This window comes from Zeus faber (genome assembly GCF_960531495.2).
Source record: "Zeus faber genome assembly, chromosome: 1".
NCBI classification, from domain to species: domain Eukaryota; kingdom Metazoa; phylum Chordata; class Actinopteri; order Zeiformes; family Zeidae; genus Zeus; species Zeus faber.
Genome location: NC_137193.1, coordinates 15,935,065 through 15,954,116, shown reverse-complemented (window position 1 = coordinate 15,954,116; position 19,052 = coordinate 15,935,065). Strand labels below are relative to the sequence as shown.

Here is a 19,052-nt window from a genome sequence, read left to right as displayed (position 1 = left end):
TACACTGAACCATCACAGGAACCTAAGACAAGTCATCAGACTTCCATTCAATGACTAAGTGACGCATACAAACAGGATGCTTTTACTTGTTGGAAATCAATGTCCCAGATATTGTTCAAAACTCTGCCCTGGTCCTTTAAAAACAAGGCGAACAGTCTGTTCAAAAATCCCCACTGAGGAAGCCCCTTTAGAGTTCAATGGATGATTGAAATTGGACGTAGAAGTTCAGGACCGGAGAGCAATGCAGGATTTATCAATGTTACTGGATTGGAACTTCTGAGTGCTCGGCCCACCTCTGCTCGGACGTCAATATACAAACGTATTTATAAATATATAAACATCCACTAAACATTACATTTCACATGCACGCGCACACACGCACGCGCGCGCACACACACACACACACACACACACACGGTAAGGAATTACAGGCTCTGTGCCAAGATGGATGAGTGCGGCTACCTTTCCCTCCGGTCCCTTGGCCTCCAGGCTTATTGTAGAGGTAGATATCACCCTCGGGCAAATCACTGCTCGCATGGAAGTAGTGCTACGGCGAGAGAGAGAGAGAGAGGGAGCGAGAGAAGGAGACAGACAGAGTGGGCGAGTGAGACAGACAGAGAACAGGAGAGAAAATGAGCCTCCAGGGAAACCTAAACACGACGAGCCAGCGTTACTGGAGGAAAGCTTGCTTCATGCATCATCACATTGACACGCGGCAGGAAAAAAAAGAGCGGGGGGGGGGGGGGCTGAGGGGTTGGACTCTTTTTGCTTTTACCTTGAAGTGATGCGCCGTGTTGCTGTCCGTGTACTTGGGCAGGTGCAGGAAGATGAGCAGGTTCTGCCTGAGGTAGTGGGCCACGGCCGACAGCCATGGCGAGCAGTACGACGGGAGGCTGAACTCCATGACCTCGTTGGCGGGCGAGCCCGACGGCTGGATGAACTGTACGGCAAGGCATATGTCACTTTGGCGGATGTGTGAAGTTAGAAAGAAAATATGAAATAAAAAATAAGCGCGTGCAGGTGCCCCATCGGTGAGCCAGCAGGGAGGGGAGTGCACGGTCGTCCCCGCATCAGCCGTGAACCCACTGGCGATACCAGCGCCATGACTGAACCGTGGAGCTTTAAGCCAAACACCGTCTGGACCAGCAGGGAAGTGGCAGTTGGAAATTTGTATTACTGATGACAACATTTGGAAATGACTTTGCAAATGTTGTAAGACAAATTTTTCACACAATGCCCAGTATATTTCTCTGTTTTGCAGGACATTTCATGGCATCAAATCCAAATCCAAGTCCTGTATGTACATATCTCCACGGCACGGTCATACCAAGCATGTTTTGTAAGGCATTCAGATATTTTTTGATGTAATTATGGAACTTATCATGAGCTTACATGTTAGTTATTATACAATCACGAGGACTTATTATGGCGTGTGAGTAACGTGTTACCTAGAAAGGCCGTCCAATTAACTGTATTGTCTTTGCCGCCTTTGTCTAAACGAGACTAAACGGCTCAGGGGCATCGAGAGAGGATCCAAAAGCAACAAGAGCAGCTTACACCATTCATTGTTGTTGTCTCACTGAAGCAGCCTCGGTTATTTCTTTTTGGATTCAATTTGGATTACTGTCCATATCATTTTTCTTTCTTATGAGACTATATATTATTTCACTCCACACTGTGTTGGACAATATAATGGTAATACTTACTGCGAAGAGGAGGACAAACAATATTTACCTCCACGTCAGCAGGGGTCAGCTTGCAGTTCCTGACCAGCATGACAGTGATGATGTCGAGGGTGGTCTCGTCCAGGCGCTTACGCAGAACTTTGACCAGCTCGTCTGTGATCTCCGGGCCTGCGGGGAAAGAAAAACAGCACTAATTCCCACAGTATGTAGTATGCAATTTTTTACATAGCAGATTTGTACTATTTATGCACATGTGCCGTGAGTGTGTGTGTGTGTCTGAGGAGAAGTAGGATCTGCTCCTATCTCCGAGCTCTTTTTGTTGCTTTTTTGTAACCTTTGTCTTTGACATATCGAGCTGTCAAACTAAACTGGTTTTGAGCCCGTTACACTGGAAAAGGTCAAACTGATGACAGTAAACAAGCCGGGAGAACCGTATCGGTGCAACAGCTCCTCTTAGAGTACTGCAGCGGAACTGCAGCCAGGCGACAGGCACTTTTAACCATTTCAGCTTCATTTGCTGAAATATGCAACACTGCACAGACACCAAAAACCTTATTTCATTTCACTGAAGCGAGAAGCAAGTATAAAACTGCAATTTCACATTTTCTAGTTCAACTCCTCAACCTCCAATTTAGATGAAAATGACAGGCGGTCTTTGAAAGGTTTTCGGATGACTATCTACTCAACGTAGATAGTGAAATATACGTAGAAGCAGAGAAGCTGTGGAAAGTGCTTTGGAATTTGAAGTTGATGCAAATAGTTTATCGGGAAATAAAAAAAACATGTTTGACTGTCTATGTCAGGCTTAGTCTGTGAAATAGATATAGTGATGCAGGGCTTCCATCTGTACAATAAGATGCTTAAAGGTTTAATTCACTAAGGTGCCACCAACGCTCTTATTTTAATAGTTGACAGAAGAGTGCTCAGGACTTCATGCAAAACAAATATAATACATTTTCAATGAGATCTTTAATAATTAAAATATAATATGATCTTAGTCTCATTGTCTATTATATGTATATTGTATATATCTATAATCAAACATACTGCCATCTACTATTATAAGTGTATTTCCAACCATGCTGGGTTCAATTTACATTTCCCTGGCATAAAAGCAACATTTCTATTACCTTACGATTTCAATAACAAAACCAGGGGGAATATCACAAGTTTTCAATGGCCACAGGTTTTTTGCAAGGACTTTTCAAACACAAAGGGGGCTATTTTCAAGGTATTCCAGGACTTCAATTTCTGAGGACGCCCTTCAAGCACTTCAAAGACCTGGTAATAACCCTGAGTTAGGGGTTAGCGTTTCTCAATCACCTAGTCAGCATTGTTGCGCTCCATTACGCTTAAATTAAATTAATTCATTCTGAGCTTATTCTAGATCAAAGAAAAAGTGCCAACTGAGGTGACCGGGGACATTGGCAACACATCAAAATGAATGAATGCTTCCAACAACTGAATTTCCTTCTGGGATTAATTAAGTGTTCGGAGATGAATAGTGTTATAGAACAACACTATTCAATGGTGTTTATAATAAAGTTAATTTCAGGCTTATAGACTGATGACAGAGCATCTTACACCTGCTCCAAGGAATATTAAAACGCCGGCCCATTCAATGTAGCTTATTAATTTATTATTTTAAAAAAAACAAGGATACAGATCCAATGCCCTGAATGCTCTGCCTCACTCCCGGTACACACCTGCGTCGCCAACTCCGTGCACTAGCAGCAGGATGTGTTTGTCCACCTGACCGACAGGCCGGGAGCCCTCCATAGCGGCTCTGGGGCTCTGGTGAGAGAGGGATGATAGACACTTGTAACATTATCATGAACAAGCTCTGGTAATTCAACCGGGAAGAATCAACGGGGGGGTTTTTAAGATGCTCTGAGCTAATCGCACTGATGAACTAACTTGAAATATGTGCATAGCTGAACAATGGATTTCTCATGTGTATTTACCTGGAAGAGAGACACACAGGCGTTTCAGATTTATATAAGGGAAACCTCTGCAAGAGATTGTACACAATTTGTGAACAACAAAGCTTTGTTTGGTTCAGTTCAATGTTAAAATCTTTGAAATATTACACTAAACTGAGTTTGTAAAGCGCTTCTCATCTGCGGAGAAAAATCTTCAAGCGGTTCACAGTTAGAAGACCATGATAAAAGAAAATATAGAAAAATAAAAATAAAATATATAAAGAAGGGGGAATAGAAATGGCAATAAAAAAAAAATCAGAAAATAGGAGTAGAATAAAATGGGTAGGCCTCTTTACAAAGCTTAAAAGAAGGCCTACTGATAAACAAGGCTTTTAAGGCCAGTTTCAAAAAAAACCTTGATGGAAGGGGACAGTTTTGAGATAGTGTGGGAGGGAGTTCCAGAGGCGTGGGGAAAAAGAGCAGAAGGCGCGGACTCCCATCGTCCGGAGATGTGTCAGGAAGATGTGGAGCAGTCGGGAATGGCTAGAGCGGAGGGAGCATGAGGGTTTGTGGGTGGTGACTGGGGGTGTGGCTATTTAAGGGTTTACAGGTCAGGAGGAGGACCTTGAAACAGATCCTGTGGTGGACAGTGGAGTTTGGCGAGTATGGGGGTTAGGTTGACTGACTTTTTTTGAACCGGTGAGGATTCTGGCGGCGCTGCTCTGAACAAGTCGTAGACTTTTGATGGATTTGACTGGAAAACCGGAGAGAAGGGCATTGCCATAATCAATTTGGGAGAAGATTGGTGCACGGGACAGTTTTTTGGTGTCGTCTTTTGAAAGCAATGGCTTCAGTCTGCCTATATTTGTAAGGTGAAAAGAGGAAATCTTGCAAATGTGTTTGACATTGGCTTGGAATGAGAGTGTGGAGCCGAAACTTAACACCAAAGTTGGCGACAGCAGAGGAAAATGAAGTAAGTCGGCCATTGAGGGAGCTACTAATGCTGCTAGCGTTGGCGAGCTATCTGGCGGTGCCGATCGGGATTCAGTCCATCTGGGCGTCGTCAGCATAGCGGTGGAAGTTGAAGTTGTGTTTCTGATGATATGTCCATGTGGGAGTAAGTAGATGCAGTGACTGAAGTAGGCTGTAGTGTCATTGGTCATATCTCCGTTGGTGATGTAGGAGGTGAACCGCTTCAGGGCCGTGTCCGTGACCGTGGTGTAGGTCTCGAGGCGGTGGAGGAGGATGTTGCAGAATTGAACAAGAAGCAGGCTTTCAACAGGGGAGTGGGTATGAGGTCAGGGGAGCGGCTGGTGGGCTTGGATTTGGTTATGACGGCCAAAAGTGCATATGGTGTAACCTCTTTGAAGCTGCACAGGGTGGGGCCATTGAAGAAGGGAGGACAGGTGGGTTGGGCTTGCAGCTGCTCTGCAGGCTACAATGTTGGCTCTGTTTTCCAAAACCTTGGTCTTAAAGAAAACAGAGAAACGGTTGCTCAGTTCTGGAGAGGCAGGTGGGGGGCCTGAGTTGCTGCGGTGAAGAAGGCGGTTGAAGGTGGAGAATAGGGTCCTGGGATTGCCTTTGCCATTGTCAATTATTGTAGAGTAGAGAAGATTAGCCGGCAGATTTTAGAGCAGCAGCGCAGGCAGTTTGGTGTTCTCTGGAGGCCAGTCGATGGCCAGTAAGAGCATCTCTCCTCCGTAACATCTCCGGCTGGTGGCCGCGGGGCTTCATGCGGCGCAGATCATCAGTGAACGAGGAAGAGGAGCGGTAGAAGGTGGCTATCCCTATTTGTTCAGGGGTGAGGGTGTTGAGGGAGGTGGTCAGGGTGGATTATAGAGCCTGATCATTTCATCGGGCGAAAATGAGCTAAAATCAGTTAAGAGGGCTGTGCAGCTTGCGGTACTTCATGACCCTCTGGGGGGGGGGGGTGGAATTGCCAGTGATAGTGATTTAATGGGAGAGAGAATAATCATCAATGTCTTCATACGTCATTATACCCAATTTGCCCAATAATTGATCTTATGCATAGTACCACATTATGTATATTCTGTATATTTTGTGTTTTGTATTTTTATTTTGGCTATTTGTATATATTTTACCTTTTTTTATTGCTACTTCACATTTAATTCTATCATTATTGGCATTTTTTTTTATATAAAAAATGTATTACTTAGCCTTATATTTACTTATACTTAGAGCTATATTTGTTGTTTATCATTAGGTTGAGTGTATATTGCCATATTTCTATTGTGTACTGTTAACTGTTTTATTGTATATGTTTCATCATTTTCCCATGTATTGCCATTTTCTTTGTTATATTTTGTATTCCATTGCTTTTTTTATTATTATTGCCTATTTTGATGTGAGCTGCTCTGATACTGTAATTTCCCTTCAGGAATGGATAATGGATCTATCTATCTACCTACCTATCATAGCAACCCTTTGGAGATATGGACATGTAATCGGATAAAGATATTGCTGGCATGAAAGTACAATTCATAGCAAAAAAAACAAACAAAAAAAACCTCCTTTACTTTAGTCCTGTAACAAACAGCATAATCCATTGTACTTTAAGGATTTTTACATAATGAGAAGGACATAATGTGAGCTTCTTACGGTGAAATCCTCCGAGAATGACGGCTCTTGACTTCTGGAGAGGCCGAGGGAGCGGCCGGTGTAGAGGTCTGCATCCGAGTACTTCCCTGTCTGGGACGTCTCGCAGAGCCTGCAGGGGGGAGAAGAGGAGGCGGGGGGGGGGGAAGGAGGATGGAGGATGACACGGTGTGCTCTAATGACTCCTCCAGGTGGGTGGGGTGGATGCCAGTGTGGTGGTGGATTAATGGCGTACAAATCATGACATCACCGCAGGGCGGCTAAAGATTCCTCAGAGGAAGGAATTATATCAATGATTGAAAAAGTGAATCTCAGCGTAATGCAATACAATGAATATAGGTGACATAAAATCAACCTTAGGTAGAACACGGATTTGGTGGTGCGCTCCTGGTAGACAAACATGTTCTTTCTGTTGACCACGCAGAAGGAGTTCAGCACAGAGCGCAGGGCCTGGATCGCTGCAGAAGAGAAACGCATTGATGGAGTCAGCAAATTAGGAGCAAATTGCCATTAATATGGAAACAATGTTGAAAATAAATAGAAAAAAAAACAGGACAAACAATCATAATACGACTTAAACTCTAAAAATCCCTTCTCAGGTCCACCTGTAGGCTTAGCATTAAAATCCCACAAATGATTTAGGTCGTCAGAAAGAACACCGTGTTTGAGAGTTCAGCTTAGGCGGGTTTAATGACTGGCTCTGGCAATCGATGGAATGAAAAGACGAGAACTGAACCCAGCTCCTGACCACGGGACACCCCCATGTTGGAGCCCATCTTCAGCCGCGGATGTATGTGGATGACGGTGCTCCAAACTACTTCACAGGCGAAGTATCCCGGGATGAACTCCATGGTGGCTGCCAGGTAGTCCCGGGGCTGGTAGCTTTCCTCGTTGCTGTAATCTAGGGGGGAAAAAAAAAAAAGACATCTGTGAGGAGAGGTGTCAGTTGTACTGTGAGGAAATGGCAATTGCGCTGGGATTCCTCCGTCTCTTTCACAGTTCACCCCGCACTCACAAATAAGCCTGCGTTTTTTGCGATCGTGCAGAGTCAGGAAAGACGCATTGCGTTTCTTTCGATTCCTTGTGCGGACTAGAGCATGAGGACTAGCGCTGACAGACTAGCACAGTAAATTGGAATACTGCATTCCTGACACTTCTGGTCCAGACTAAACTAGAATAGAGCACCAGAAAATGTCCTCAATACAAATATAAAACCAAGAGCCTTATTGAACATCTTGGATATTCAACAAAAGCTGAGTCACGCTCTGCTATTGGAGCGAAATGGCTTGCATGTCAGTCATGATGTTCTTATGAACCCAAACTTCCAGTTAGTCGATGTTGTTAAGTAAAAGAAAGACACTCAAACCAACTCCGGCTCACTAACAGAACGACGTTGCCAAACATTCAGTGCAGCCTCTGTGTTTGCCGACGTTCTCAATGCAAAGGCGGAGGAAAAGACACGGCTGGAGAACACAAGAGGTTCGCAAGGTTCACCGCCACCCAAAATGAAGTGGAGGACTGGAATAAAGGGAGGTCCAAAGGTGCAAATTTACATTTTGAGAGGGGAAAGGGTAATGGACAAAAAGGGTAAACGTAACGTGGTTAGAGCTTATCTGAATACAATCTGGACGGAAGGTAGGTGTAAACAGCAGCTCGGACCTGTGTTGTACCACGTTAAGCTTTAACCGTCGGGCCGAGGGTTTCGTGGTGGAAGTGACTGACCGTCAGAGTTGGGAAGCCTCTGTCTGTAGAGGGCGGAGTCATTCTTCCAGATGTCCTCCTCACTCTCCGCCACCAGCAGAGAGTTGCACACGTGGCTGTCGTGCAAGTCCTGCAGCAGCATGCGCTAAAGAGAAACACGGACAGGCGGTGAGCAGCAAGCGTCCAAAGGATTCACCCTTCTCAGTGTCTCGTCACGGAGGCCGAGCTGCTTGCCTCATGTGGCCAGGGCTCCTGATAAGACAATACCAAACCACGTTGGCCCTGACACTGCCGCCTCCCAGAGCCACGTGCTTCGCTGACCTCCTAGGATTCTACATGTCGGTTTTGATATTATGGTTTTCTTCCGACTGTCTGTTTATGTTAAGGTATGTTGCCCCTTCAATTCCCTTGAACATGTTTTGTTTTTCCAATATTCTTATACACCTATTGTATTTTAGGGCTGTTTGTGTATATCTGAGAGGTACTGTCAAATCATCCAAATAATGTGGGACTATAAAGCTCTATGTGACTGTAAGCGTGATAAAGGGCCATAAGTATGTATAGCTGTATCTGTACCTGTGCATAAGTTTATGGTAAATTTACTGTAACTGTTTGTTATCAAATATTTCACATCAAACAAGAGCCTTGTGTAACATCAGTGACTTTCTCCGTTCAGTTATGTCATTGTAATGTAAGTTTGACTGCTGACTAATCATAAAAGACCAATGAATTTGTTTTTAATTGCTTTAAAATACCTCAGGGCTATCTGGACTGGACTAGCAAAACTCCACATTCTGTGTCTCAGCTACCTGGTTGACCACCCTGCAGATGTCCCCAATCTTCCGAACCATCAGTTGATGCAGCTGCAGGGACTCAGGAAGGTCTTCGCTCTTCTCCAGCTCCTCAGAACTGCCTTCTTTCTCCTCTGTGAAGCTCCTGCAGAAAACCGTGACACGTTTTGAAAAAGCGAAAGGCAATTAAGAGGACGGCACCAAACAATCTTGGCTCTTGAAGGCTCATTTCTCACCACTAGAGGGAGCGCTAGCCCATCAAAACTTGTCAACACCACAGAAAAGAGGCAGCAGGTACCGCCAGACCAGTCAACCGTGCAGTACAGACAACTAGGGCTAACGGTCTTGTGATATCAGCTGATGTTTCTACGTTTTGAGACGCAAATATCAATCCTTAAAAATAAGTTATTTGAAGTCATTTCCTTGTCGCACCTTGAGTGGGAGTAGACCTCCACCCTGTCCTGGTGGATCTTCACAATGAGCCAGAAGTCAGGCATCAGTATGGACTGCTGTTCCGGCTCCTCCAGGGCGGGGCTTTCACACTCGGAGTCACTGCTGCCGCCATCGTAACCTTCAAAGTGATTTAAAAGATTTCTTGATCTTCCACAATATCCACCGGACAAACAGACCACTGTTTATTAACCACATCTGTTTGAGGATACCACTTTAAAGAAACAATGTTGGTTTTATTTTCAAGCCTGTGTCCTCAGTTGATCAAACAGTACCAAAACTTTAAGTACCAGATCTTCTCATTTTTGTGATGGTGATTTGTGATGGTCATTATGTGTGGGAAATGAAACTTCAATGTGCTTAAACGACTCAGCAAAAATCAAAGGTTGCCCTTTGAAGTGAATTTTCCAAGACTCCCATGAGGTGACGAAGGTGCGTTTGCAAAAAATGTCATGGCAAACAAAATACTAAATTGCTCCTGAAACTCCATAATTTGACATTTCGTGCGATCCACCCTCACCCCTTCAAGTGTTCCGAAACAATCAGTTATCATGTCATGATCACAGGTAATAGCCTTGACACCTTCTCAATCATGAAACATTTGAAAGTTGTTTCACAGTGGTGATCAATTAATCATCCTCATTCACACCATTTACTCGTTTACATCACAAACAAAATGAATCCCCTTTGAGGCGGATTTCCTACCGAGCATGTCTGAATCAAGACTTCCTTGGCTGGACACCACACTTTGGACACGGCTCGGCCTGAGTTTCCCGCTGCCTGCGGAGCGAAAAGAGAAGGCCAATTTTCAAGTTCCATCGAGGAGGGTCTACTCTCCCAAGGAAAACCATTTCCAAATAGAAGACGGAAGAAAAGAAAACAGAGTCGCACTGAAGGGAGCAGCTTCCTTTGGGGTCCTTTTGGGTCCAGAAATTGAGTTAGATTTTACATGACAGCGGAGGGCCAATTTCACACTTGGTTTGTATGTTTCCGTTTTGAATAGCATTTGAATATAAAATACTTTTAGACCCATTTTTTTCTATGTAGTCTCTAGTCTGAAAACCCTATCCAGTGGAGAGAGAAACTAATTCACCCAACACGGGGTGACTGGCACCAGAGAGGAGTAGGTGCGCTCTGCGTACGACCCTTGTCCTGTAGATATTATTCAGACCCAACTGTAGCTAGGGGTTTGCCAGATATGGCGGTGGTTTTCCTTCGCAACAGTAACATTACCAAACAAGCAAAGTCTTTGACTGTAATAGCTACGAGCTGAGTCTTACCTCTGCAAAAAAGGAAAGAAAAGACACACTTACTCTGGGTGGCTGACTGCACGGAATCAGCCAGGCTGACAGTGGACGGGGTCTTTGGGGGAGAGGGGGGCTCGCAGCACTGCTCGGTGGTGGCGGGGCCGGGCTGGAGGTGGGAGGTGCTGGGCTTGAGGCTTTCCCCCATCGCTCCGTCCACGGAGGTCTGGGAGCAAATGTCTTCCACCTCCGGCTTGACAGCTTTGACGGGATCACCTGGGGATTCGTGCACTGGGTCGCCCCCGGTGATGAGCTTACTGTCTTCACCCTGTCGGTGAAAAGACTTTTGAGTCAGAGACCGGCAGCGTTTCAATAACACCTACTTCAAATTCAACATTTTCGAATGATTATTTGGCGAGAGTGAAAGGAAAAAAGCAGGATGTATACTATATCGAGTTACTTTTGGATTTAGTCGTTTTGTATTTGAATTGGTCAGATCATTTATTGAATGGTGGTGATGGTGGGAATGCCAACCCTGTAGGATTCAGGGGGTGAGTCCATGTACATGTTAAGTGGGGGCCTGTCCTTGTGTCGATGGGATTCAGCAGGATCAGAGACCCCTTGTTGGAATTAAGGGGGCAACAGTTCATGTTTTCTCCGTGAATCGATTTATGCCTCAAATACTTTTATGTATGGACTTGGTCCTGCAGCCTTTTATCCCATAATTATTCATTCTCTTTGAAAGTCTAAATACAGAGTAAGTCCTTAAATTCCCTCTTTTGTTATGACTCTGATCGCCACAATAATATTTATAAACATTGTTAAATATTATTCAATTCAATTGAATATTTCAGTGGGTTTTTTTTCCACTGAAAAACAAAAATTGATTTGTTACATATTTTATCACAATAAATGCACCTTTGTAATAACTTGGTGTATTCATATCTGGACTGGTTGCTCACTGCAGTATGTCTTTGTGAAACGAGTTACGGCTGGCCGGAAAATCTCAGCAATCGCCTCTGATACAAACTATATGACATCCACATTTCAGCAGGCTGCAGCTTTACTTTCAAATTACAAAAAAATGACGATCGCAACAGTCAATACGGCCTGGCAGCAGCAAAACAGATGCATTATGGGATTGTCTTTGTTGTAAAAAAAAACAAAAAACAAATTAGCACATTAAATCAATTATAATGGACAGATTTAAATCTGAATTCTTGAATTATCACTTTCCCAACCTATAGCTGACAGTCTGCGTTTAATAATGCGACTTGGCACGTAACAGTGCAGACACCTTGCACCCTTGCATGAAATGTTAAGTATACATATATCAACATATAACTAACTAAAGTCTGTGCCCTACCATCAGACTAAGACTAAGATCTAATCCTAACTGCCACCTGAATACCCAGTCGAAAGCCTTTGTCATTGGGTATTTCTGTTTTTTTGGGGGTTTTTTCCCGCACGCCATTAGAACTGTCAACGCTGACCTCACCAGGGGTCCTAACTGAGCCATACACTAGTCCACTACCTACTGTACTGTATGTAGCATACTGTACCGCATACTGTGTCACTGTTCAGGGTTGTTCGTGATGCCGTATTGCTGCGCCGTACTGTTGTATACTGTGCTGTATTATCCCAAACACTACTCCCTCTATTCACATTCACATGCCACCTTAATTCACATGCCACTTTAAATGCACATATCTGTATATACATAGGCATATTCCTTCTATCAATTCCATTTTATTTCAATTTATTTTTATTGTATTTTATTCTATATATTTTTATCTTATTCTATAAGTATTCCACTTACTGTATTACGTTTTAGGAGTCAGTTAGTCGGTCTATTAGAAAGGAATTTTCTACTTTTTATTTTATTTTTTTATTTTTTCCTAGGACATATTGTGTGCTATCACCGGGTGTGTTGCATTACATTTCCCTGCATATATGTATGAAAGTATATATATGTATGTGACAAATAAAAAAAAAATCTTGAATCTTGTTCTTCCCCCATAAGAGAGCAATCTTAAAAAAATCTAATTAAAGCTGCCTGCATATTTATATTTCTTGTAATTTAGTCCTTGGTCTATAATAATGTCGAACATATCCAATTCTTCACTAAAAATCTAAAAGTATCAACTTTAACACAGCCATTCACCACTGGTTAAGTCTATACTTAACAGCGCTTAACAAAAGCATTTAAAACATTTTAAAAACACTTTTCGGGATGAGATTCCCTCTCAATCATGAATAATGAATGCTTATTTTCCATTATCCTGCCATTTTTTTTATTTTATTGTGTAACAGTTAATTTTTTAGGTTTATATTGCCTCCATTTTCAGAATTTCAGATTTATTTTCCATTCATCCTGCCATCATTAGTTAACTATGAGGGTTATTATATATTTCACTTTTTCCCCAGCTACTGACACTTTCCATTTTTATATTTTTTATAATATTGTGCATTATAATTACTGCCTTATTATTACTTTTTTTTGATGTGAGCTGCTGGGACATTGCAATTACCCTTCGGGATGAATAAAGTATTTATCTATCCATCTATATATCTATCTATTTATAACCAACACATAGTCATTTCTCTATTTTGCAACTCCATCTCTGGATATTTTACAGGTACAATAACAAAAAAATAGCCTCACTCTCACTGGAAGTGCATGTAATTAAAAACGTTAGTTCATGATAAAGGCATAATCTTTGGGGAAGTACAGTACAGAGGCATGGCAAGAATTTGTTTTTGTCATTTTCATCTCCCTGATTCTGTCACTCAATTAAATGCAAGAGGCAGCACCGGAGTTAAACAGCAGCTCTGCACGAAAGCACATGCCAATGTGAACATGTCGTCTTCACAGTTGTACCAAGTGAGGTACAGCTGAATACAACGGCCCACTCAGAGGAACACAATTTGGGTTTATATTATTAAACTAACATGAATTTTTATTCCTAGGTTTCTTCAAGCAAGCATAGCCATTACGGGCGACAAGCCAGAGCATCTTGATGCAAAATACGGATCAATTATTGGAGACTTAAGTTAATTTAAGAGAGTTAAATTGGATAATAAACGGGTTTAGATTTAAAGCAGTTCACACAGCCAATTTTGGAGTGGTGGCAAAAAATATATATTCTTTTTTCTTTCTATGACTGAAACTTTTTTTTTTCCTCTTTTCTTCATGAGTCAAGGTAATACACATTCCTAATTGGATTTAAATGGTAAAAGTATAAAAATTCAACTTGGGTTTATAATGGTTTTGATCTGGGTTTTTGGTTCTTAGAACACAACGTGGTTTTACCGGACGTCACAGTGTCGTGTGTGTGTGTGTATGTCCAGATACCGCACGAAAACGGTGACAATACACTTTGTACACATCATTTCCACGATTTGTACAAATGTTTGTTAATGTCTAGAAATATTTGTTGTTGTCTTGGAGCAGGAATTTAATGCTTTGCGTTTTACAATACGCACATTTTCATGTTTAGCTTAAGGAAAATCATATGTTGTATGTAGCTTCGTGACTTACTGTAGAACGGTTTCTGACTGTATCTTTTGGTCGCTCAGGTTTTTTTTGTTGTGTTTTGAAAGAAGTTCAATTTGATGGCGAGCCTTCCCACGGGGAAGGGCGGTATTCACAGATACTCCCTGACACCTGGAGGAGAAACGCGACCGGGGCCCTGCTGTACACCACGGTGTGGCAGGGGCCCGTTCATTCCCACTCAGCCTCGCACTCTCCCAGCGCTGGTTCTCCCTCTTTCCATGGACACACACGTAGCAGACATCACATTTGGACAATATCCAGGCAATGGAATTTCCTTCCACAGCGAAGTCTTGCTTTGAGCCATTGTGATTTACACACCAGACTCCATTGGGAAGCTCTAAATGTATACTGTGTTTAACTCCAAGATCAGAAAGGGGGCTCCCAAGATATAGATTCATATCTGATATAGTGTACGTTTTCTATTTTCTATTTGGTACCAGATATATGATTGTTACTATTGTTATTGCTTGTGTGATTTGGTAATAATAATTTAAATCTCATTCCACATAAAAGGCAGAATATAGTTAAAGTCATATTGTTTCCTTATGTGTCATTTAAACATTCCCCTTTGCCCAAGTTGTCCAACCTATTGGCTTAATAAGTAGTGTAGACATCTTCGGTAAAGAACAGTTACGTTTATCGGCCCACGTTGTAATGTAATTGATCAGTCCATGAGAGTTCCAGTGCAGTTATATATTCATTTTAATGAAAGTACGTGTAAAGCAATGACGGTGTTTATACAGAGTTAGGGGCGGGGCCATGCCAAGTATGACCGTTTTACATCATCAAGTCATGATTTAGACCAACCCAAAAAAATCCGGAGCACCAAAAGGTTGAGAAACAGTTTCACGGTCTAACTCCACAATTCAGTACCTTGTTCAGTCTTTTCACATGTTTTCAGAAATTACTTTCTAACATAGTAGAAAATAGTGTAAACAGATAGTATAATGTGTTGAGAAACAAATCACTGAGTTCACTTTACAGGGACTTTAAAGAGCGGTAATATTTCTAGGGGACACACTAATCAGTATTTTGGCCATTTAAAAGGGGTGTGCATTTGTCTGCAGGTAAATGTAATCCTTTTCAGACCTTTGAAAGACACATTTTTCATTTTTCAAAATGTTGACTCCCTCAACATTTCGGATGTTATCAAACTCAAGACCTCATAAATTCAAATTACGACCACTTAACAACTCTCAAGGTCTAATATTTGTAAAACTGGATTTAAGACCTTTTTAAGGACACCCTGGCTTCCAGATACTAAAATGGGCAGTTCCTTTGGAGCATATTTTCACACACTCAGAAAGTCACTGCAATAGAATCTTAGTGTTGAGGGAAGACCAAGAGCAGGTGCCGCTCCAACATTAACTCTAAATACACACACACACACACACACACACACACACACACACACACACACACACACACACACACACACACACACACACACACACACACACACACACACACACACACACACACACACACACACACACTTTCTTGCACTGGCAAGTAAATACACTGCTGAGTCAGGACCGGATGTTTCCGGTGCACTTCTGTCAATTTGGAGACTGGTCATCACAAATATAGTAAAATAAACAGAAACAAATGATATTTATACGAAAAAAATGTGTGTTTTCGCAAATAAATAAATAGATCTAAAGATGCAAGAGTGTGACCGACCTCACTGGGAGCCTCTGGCATTCCAGCCTCCACTTTGCCCTCCGACACTTTCCCCAATGCAGAACCCAGCCTGGTTCTGCTCTCTGCCTTCACTCTGACGGGACAGTGGTCCGCCGAGGCGCTCTCCGAGGACATCCGCTTGGCCACCTGGATCCGCCGACTCAGGGACACGTAGTAAAAGCTTTCCCGTTCGCCGTTTAAAACATAGCCAGAGAAGGATATCCTCCTGAACTCCTGTGGAGAGCAGACGGCCGGTCAGAATCACAACTTGATCTCCACAATGCCCACAATTTAGAAAGTATCTACATATCTGCCTACGTAACCTGAAAGGTGAACATGTGCCGAAGGATAAAGATATTGATAGATGTTGGGATGAGTTATTGGGACTTGGGGAAAATTCTCATGAGCCACGAAAAAGACATCAATCAAAATAACTTAGTTAACTTAGATAGCGTAAAGGTGTCAAATGTGTTGATGGTTTACGTCTAGATATGTTTCGGCATAAATATTGGTCATATTTTGTCATGATTTATGACAATAGAATAATAGCTTAATTGGTACAATATCAGTGGGGAAAAAGAGAGCTTTGAGAAAGCGCTGGAGTAATATTTAAAAATATTATTCAAATCAAATTTTGAATTTCCTCCCCCTTGACCTTAAATCGTGTCATATTGATGAGTCGCTTCTCTCAGGTTTTAACCGTTCAAACTGTCATTGAATATGAACCATGCTATACCTTAAGTATCCTTGATCTACAATTCCATTGAAGTCCCCCGCTAAAAGTTTCTCATTGTGTGATCTGTTTTTTAAATGTATTATTGGACATTTTCTTTACTGGACAGACATTCCGTGGTTATGGTTGTCGTCTAATTTCCACTGTTGGATGTGGTCCTGTGAACTCTTGCAAAACTTAAATAGCCCCCTATTCTACAAAACAGTATTTTTTCCTTGCCTACACATTTGTAAGGATGTCGTTGTTAAGTCTAATAGGCGGTGAAGTGTGAGATGGGGAACTATTCTCTTTATGACAAGGTTTCCTTTTAAAAGAAAATCGAGTTATTATAGAAGCGATTCGGATTTGTAGTGAAACTACATTGGGTCTATTACTTGCATATGTCTGTCCAAAATTGAAAAACTACCAAATTTTCCAAGTTGAATTACATACCTATGAGGAGAGGAGAACGCATACGGCCAATATTGGCCAGTAGCGGCCAATCAATGGTTCATTGACATAAAATCATCAGACAAGCTACAAATAATGGTTTCTCAGAATTGTTAATTTGATCATTGAGAATCGCTAATTTCTAATAAATAGCAAAATATGTGACCTCTGAGGTTGGTTAAGGGCTATGGAATAAGGCCTTGCCTCTTTGAACTTCTGGAGGGACTGCTCGGGGCCGAAGACAAACTGCAGTGGCACGGTCTCGTGGTGGCAGCGCCGTCGGCCGCTGGAATGCAGCACGTGGTCGGTCACCTTCCGCAGAGTGCCGCCATCGATAACACGGCAGTGGCGGAGGGTCGTAACGATCTCGTCCTCCAGCAGCCAGCGGATCTGAAACGGGAGGGCGTGTTTTTCAAACCTTTTCGGGGGGAGGGAACCCTTTCAAACAGGAGGGAGTAATCAAACGAGTGAGTTCGGATGATCGGCGCAGCTTTTTAGCACTGAATAAGGACCGCGCGTGACTGGCGCGCCATTCAACTCAATGGCTTCCTGTATTGTTCAGTGACGGACGGTCTGAACTGCGAATAGATTTTGCATCCCACTGATGACTGTGGCCGACCAAGGGGCGGGATTAAGGCGCACCTGCTTTGAGTCGGGGAATGTTGCCGAGTGGCTTGACTTTTTGGATGTTTTCTTTAATGCCTGTTTGTTTTGCAGCGAGGTTGGTGGGTGAGGAGTCCAGAGACGCGCGCGCCGAACCTCAGTGGAGCGAGCGAGCGAGAGAGAGAGAGAGAGAGAGAGAGAGAGAGAGACAGAGAGAAAGAAAGAAAGAAAGAGAGAGAGAGAGAGAGCGAGAGAGAGAGAGAGAGAGAGGGAGAGAGGGAGAGAGAGCGACGAGGCGGCTGCTGCGTGTTTATCTACGATTTCATAAGTCCTACGTTTGGCCCATGAGCCTTTTCCTTATCAATAAAACACACGCCAAACGGCGCTGTATAAGCCACTCGGACTATTGTCTCGTGCATTCGGTTCCCCAATGAGGCCAACCCGCCACAATTACAAATGTGTTTAATCACCCGTCTGGCTCCGTCGGAAGTTTGCAGACAAAACAAATGACAAAGGACTTGTTGAAAATGTTGGATCAAATTATATGCGGCTGCTAAATGGCAGATAATGACGGTATTGTTGCTACTGCTGAAAAACACAAACCTCTTCCATCGTGGCCAACAAAGCTAATTTCTGTGGCACGGGCAGTTTGGACAGAGAATCTCCAGTGACTCTGATGAATGAAAATAAAAATGAATTAGTCTCTGTTGTGACATTTCTGTCTCTGTTGTGACATATTTCAAACATAGATTGGTCAAAATCAGGAAAATCAAAAGCAGCGTTTTGTTTACCCGTCAACATCCACTCCCCTGAGGCCGTCCTGGCCGCACATCAGCTCCTCGTCCGAGCGGTAGGAGGAGGGCTGCCCCGGGGAGCGGTTTAAAGACGCGCTGCTCTCAGAGGTGTACCTGCATAGCGGGGAAACGGGAGGCAAAAACCTGTGTGATCTTGTTCTTCACAGTATCTTAAGTGTTTAATTCAGGATCCAGCACGGCGGGCTGGAACCCTATTGTTATCTCTCCGATTTATTTTTTTCAATTATTTTTGTTCTTGGCATTTTTTGGGTTAAAAAGGATCTGAAACACGGCAACCGCAGTATGCACAGACATGGTTGAGGTCTTGTTGGAGCCGACGTTTCAGACATATGTTGTTCGAGTTTGATCAATATCGTACATTTGGAGCAGAAATTAGTGAAAGACAGTTGCAAACTTAGCGGAAGTAGAAGAACGTTAGCGCCATTTGATTCGTTTGAGGCGCGAGGCGCTTTGTGACGTCATCCTCCGAAGTTATACAAGTCCACGCTTCGTCTCTCGGAAGCCATTCGCATGCAGCAACCTACACCCTGTGGCCTGGATAGCGGTTGCGACGCGTAGACAGACAACCCGAGCTGATGCTGCGTTTAATGGAAACTGGGATAACTGTAACCCCTGCTGCGTTTCACAAAAGCCTGAATCGGTCACAGAAGCTGTTTTCGCACCGCAGGAAGTTGTCAGAATCTTTGGAGGAACCATCTCTTTCTTTTGTGTCCAGACTGCGTGATCCAGGAATGATCGTAATTGTTAAAACACCGTTCTTGGGGGACATTTAAACTAAATGACACAAGAGGAACATTCAGGGACATAGCGGTGCATGGTGATTG

General features: G+C 43.0%; 1 protein-coding gene across 1 annotated transcript in view; it reads right to left on the bottom strand.

Moving 5' to 3' along the window:
- The window catches only part of szt2 (SZT2 subunit of KICSTOR complex), a gene marked incomplete at its 5' end in the record, with an annotated part of 88,124 nt that overhangs the window by 41,218 nt on the left and 27,854 nt on the right, over positions 1–19,052 (bottom strand). Inside the window, 16 exons of the mRNA XM_080009282.1 lie at positions 463–547; positions 776–940; positions 1,735–1,853; positions 3,392–3,479; positions 6,227–6,335; positions 6,579–6,681; positions 6,972–7,124; positions 7,946–8,069; positions 8,734–8,860; positions 9,148–9,286; positions 9,871–9,945; positions 10,479–10,737; positions 15,649–15,882; positions 17,015–17,200; positions 18,017–18,086; positions 18,205–18,321. Of these exons, the coding sequence (XP_079865408.1) occupies positions 463–547; positions 776–940; positions 1,735–1,853; positions 3,392–3,479; positions 6,227–6,335; positions 6,579–6,681; positions 6,972–7,124; positions 7,946–8,069; positions 8,734–8,860; positions 9,148–9,286; positions 9,871–9,945; positions 10,479–10,737; positions 15,649–15,882; positions 17,015–17,200; positions 18,017–18,086; positions 18,205–18,321 (2,153 nt within the window). The remainder of the gene's footprint in view (positions 1–462; positions 548–775; positions 941–1,734; positions 1,854–3,391; positions 3,480–6,226; positions 6,336–6,578; positions 6,682–6,971; positions 7,125–7,945; positions 8,070–8,733; positions 8,861–9,147; positions 9,287–9,870; positions 9,946–10,478; positions 10,738–15,648; positions 15,883–17,014; positions 17,201–18,016; positions 18,087–18,204; positions 18,322–19,052) is intronic.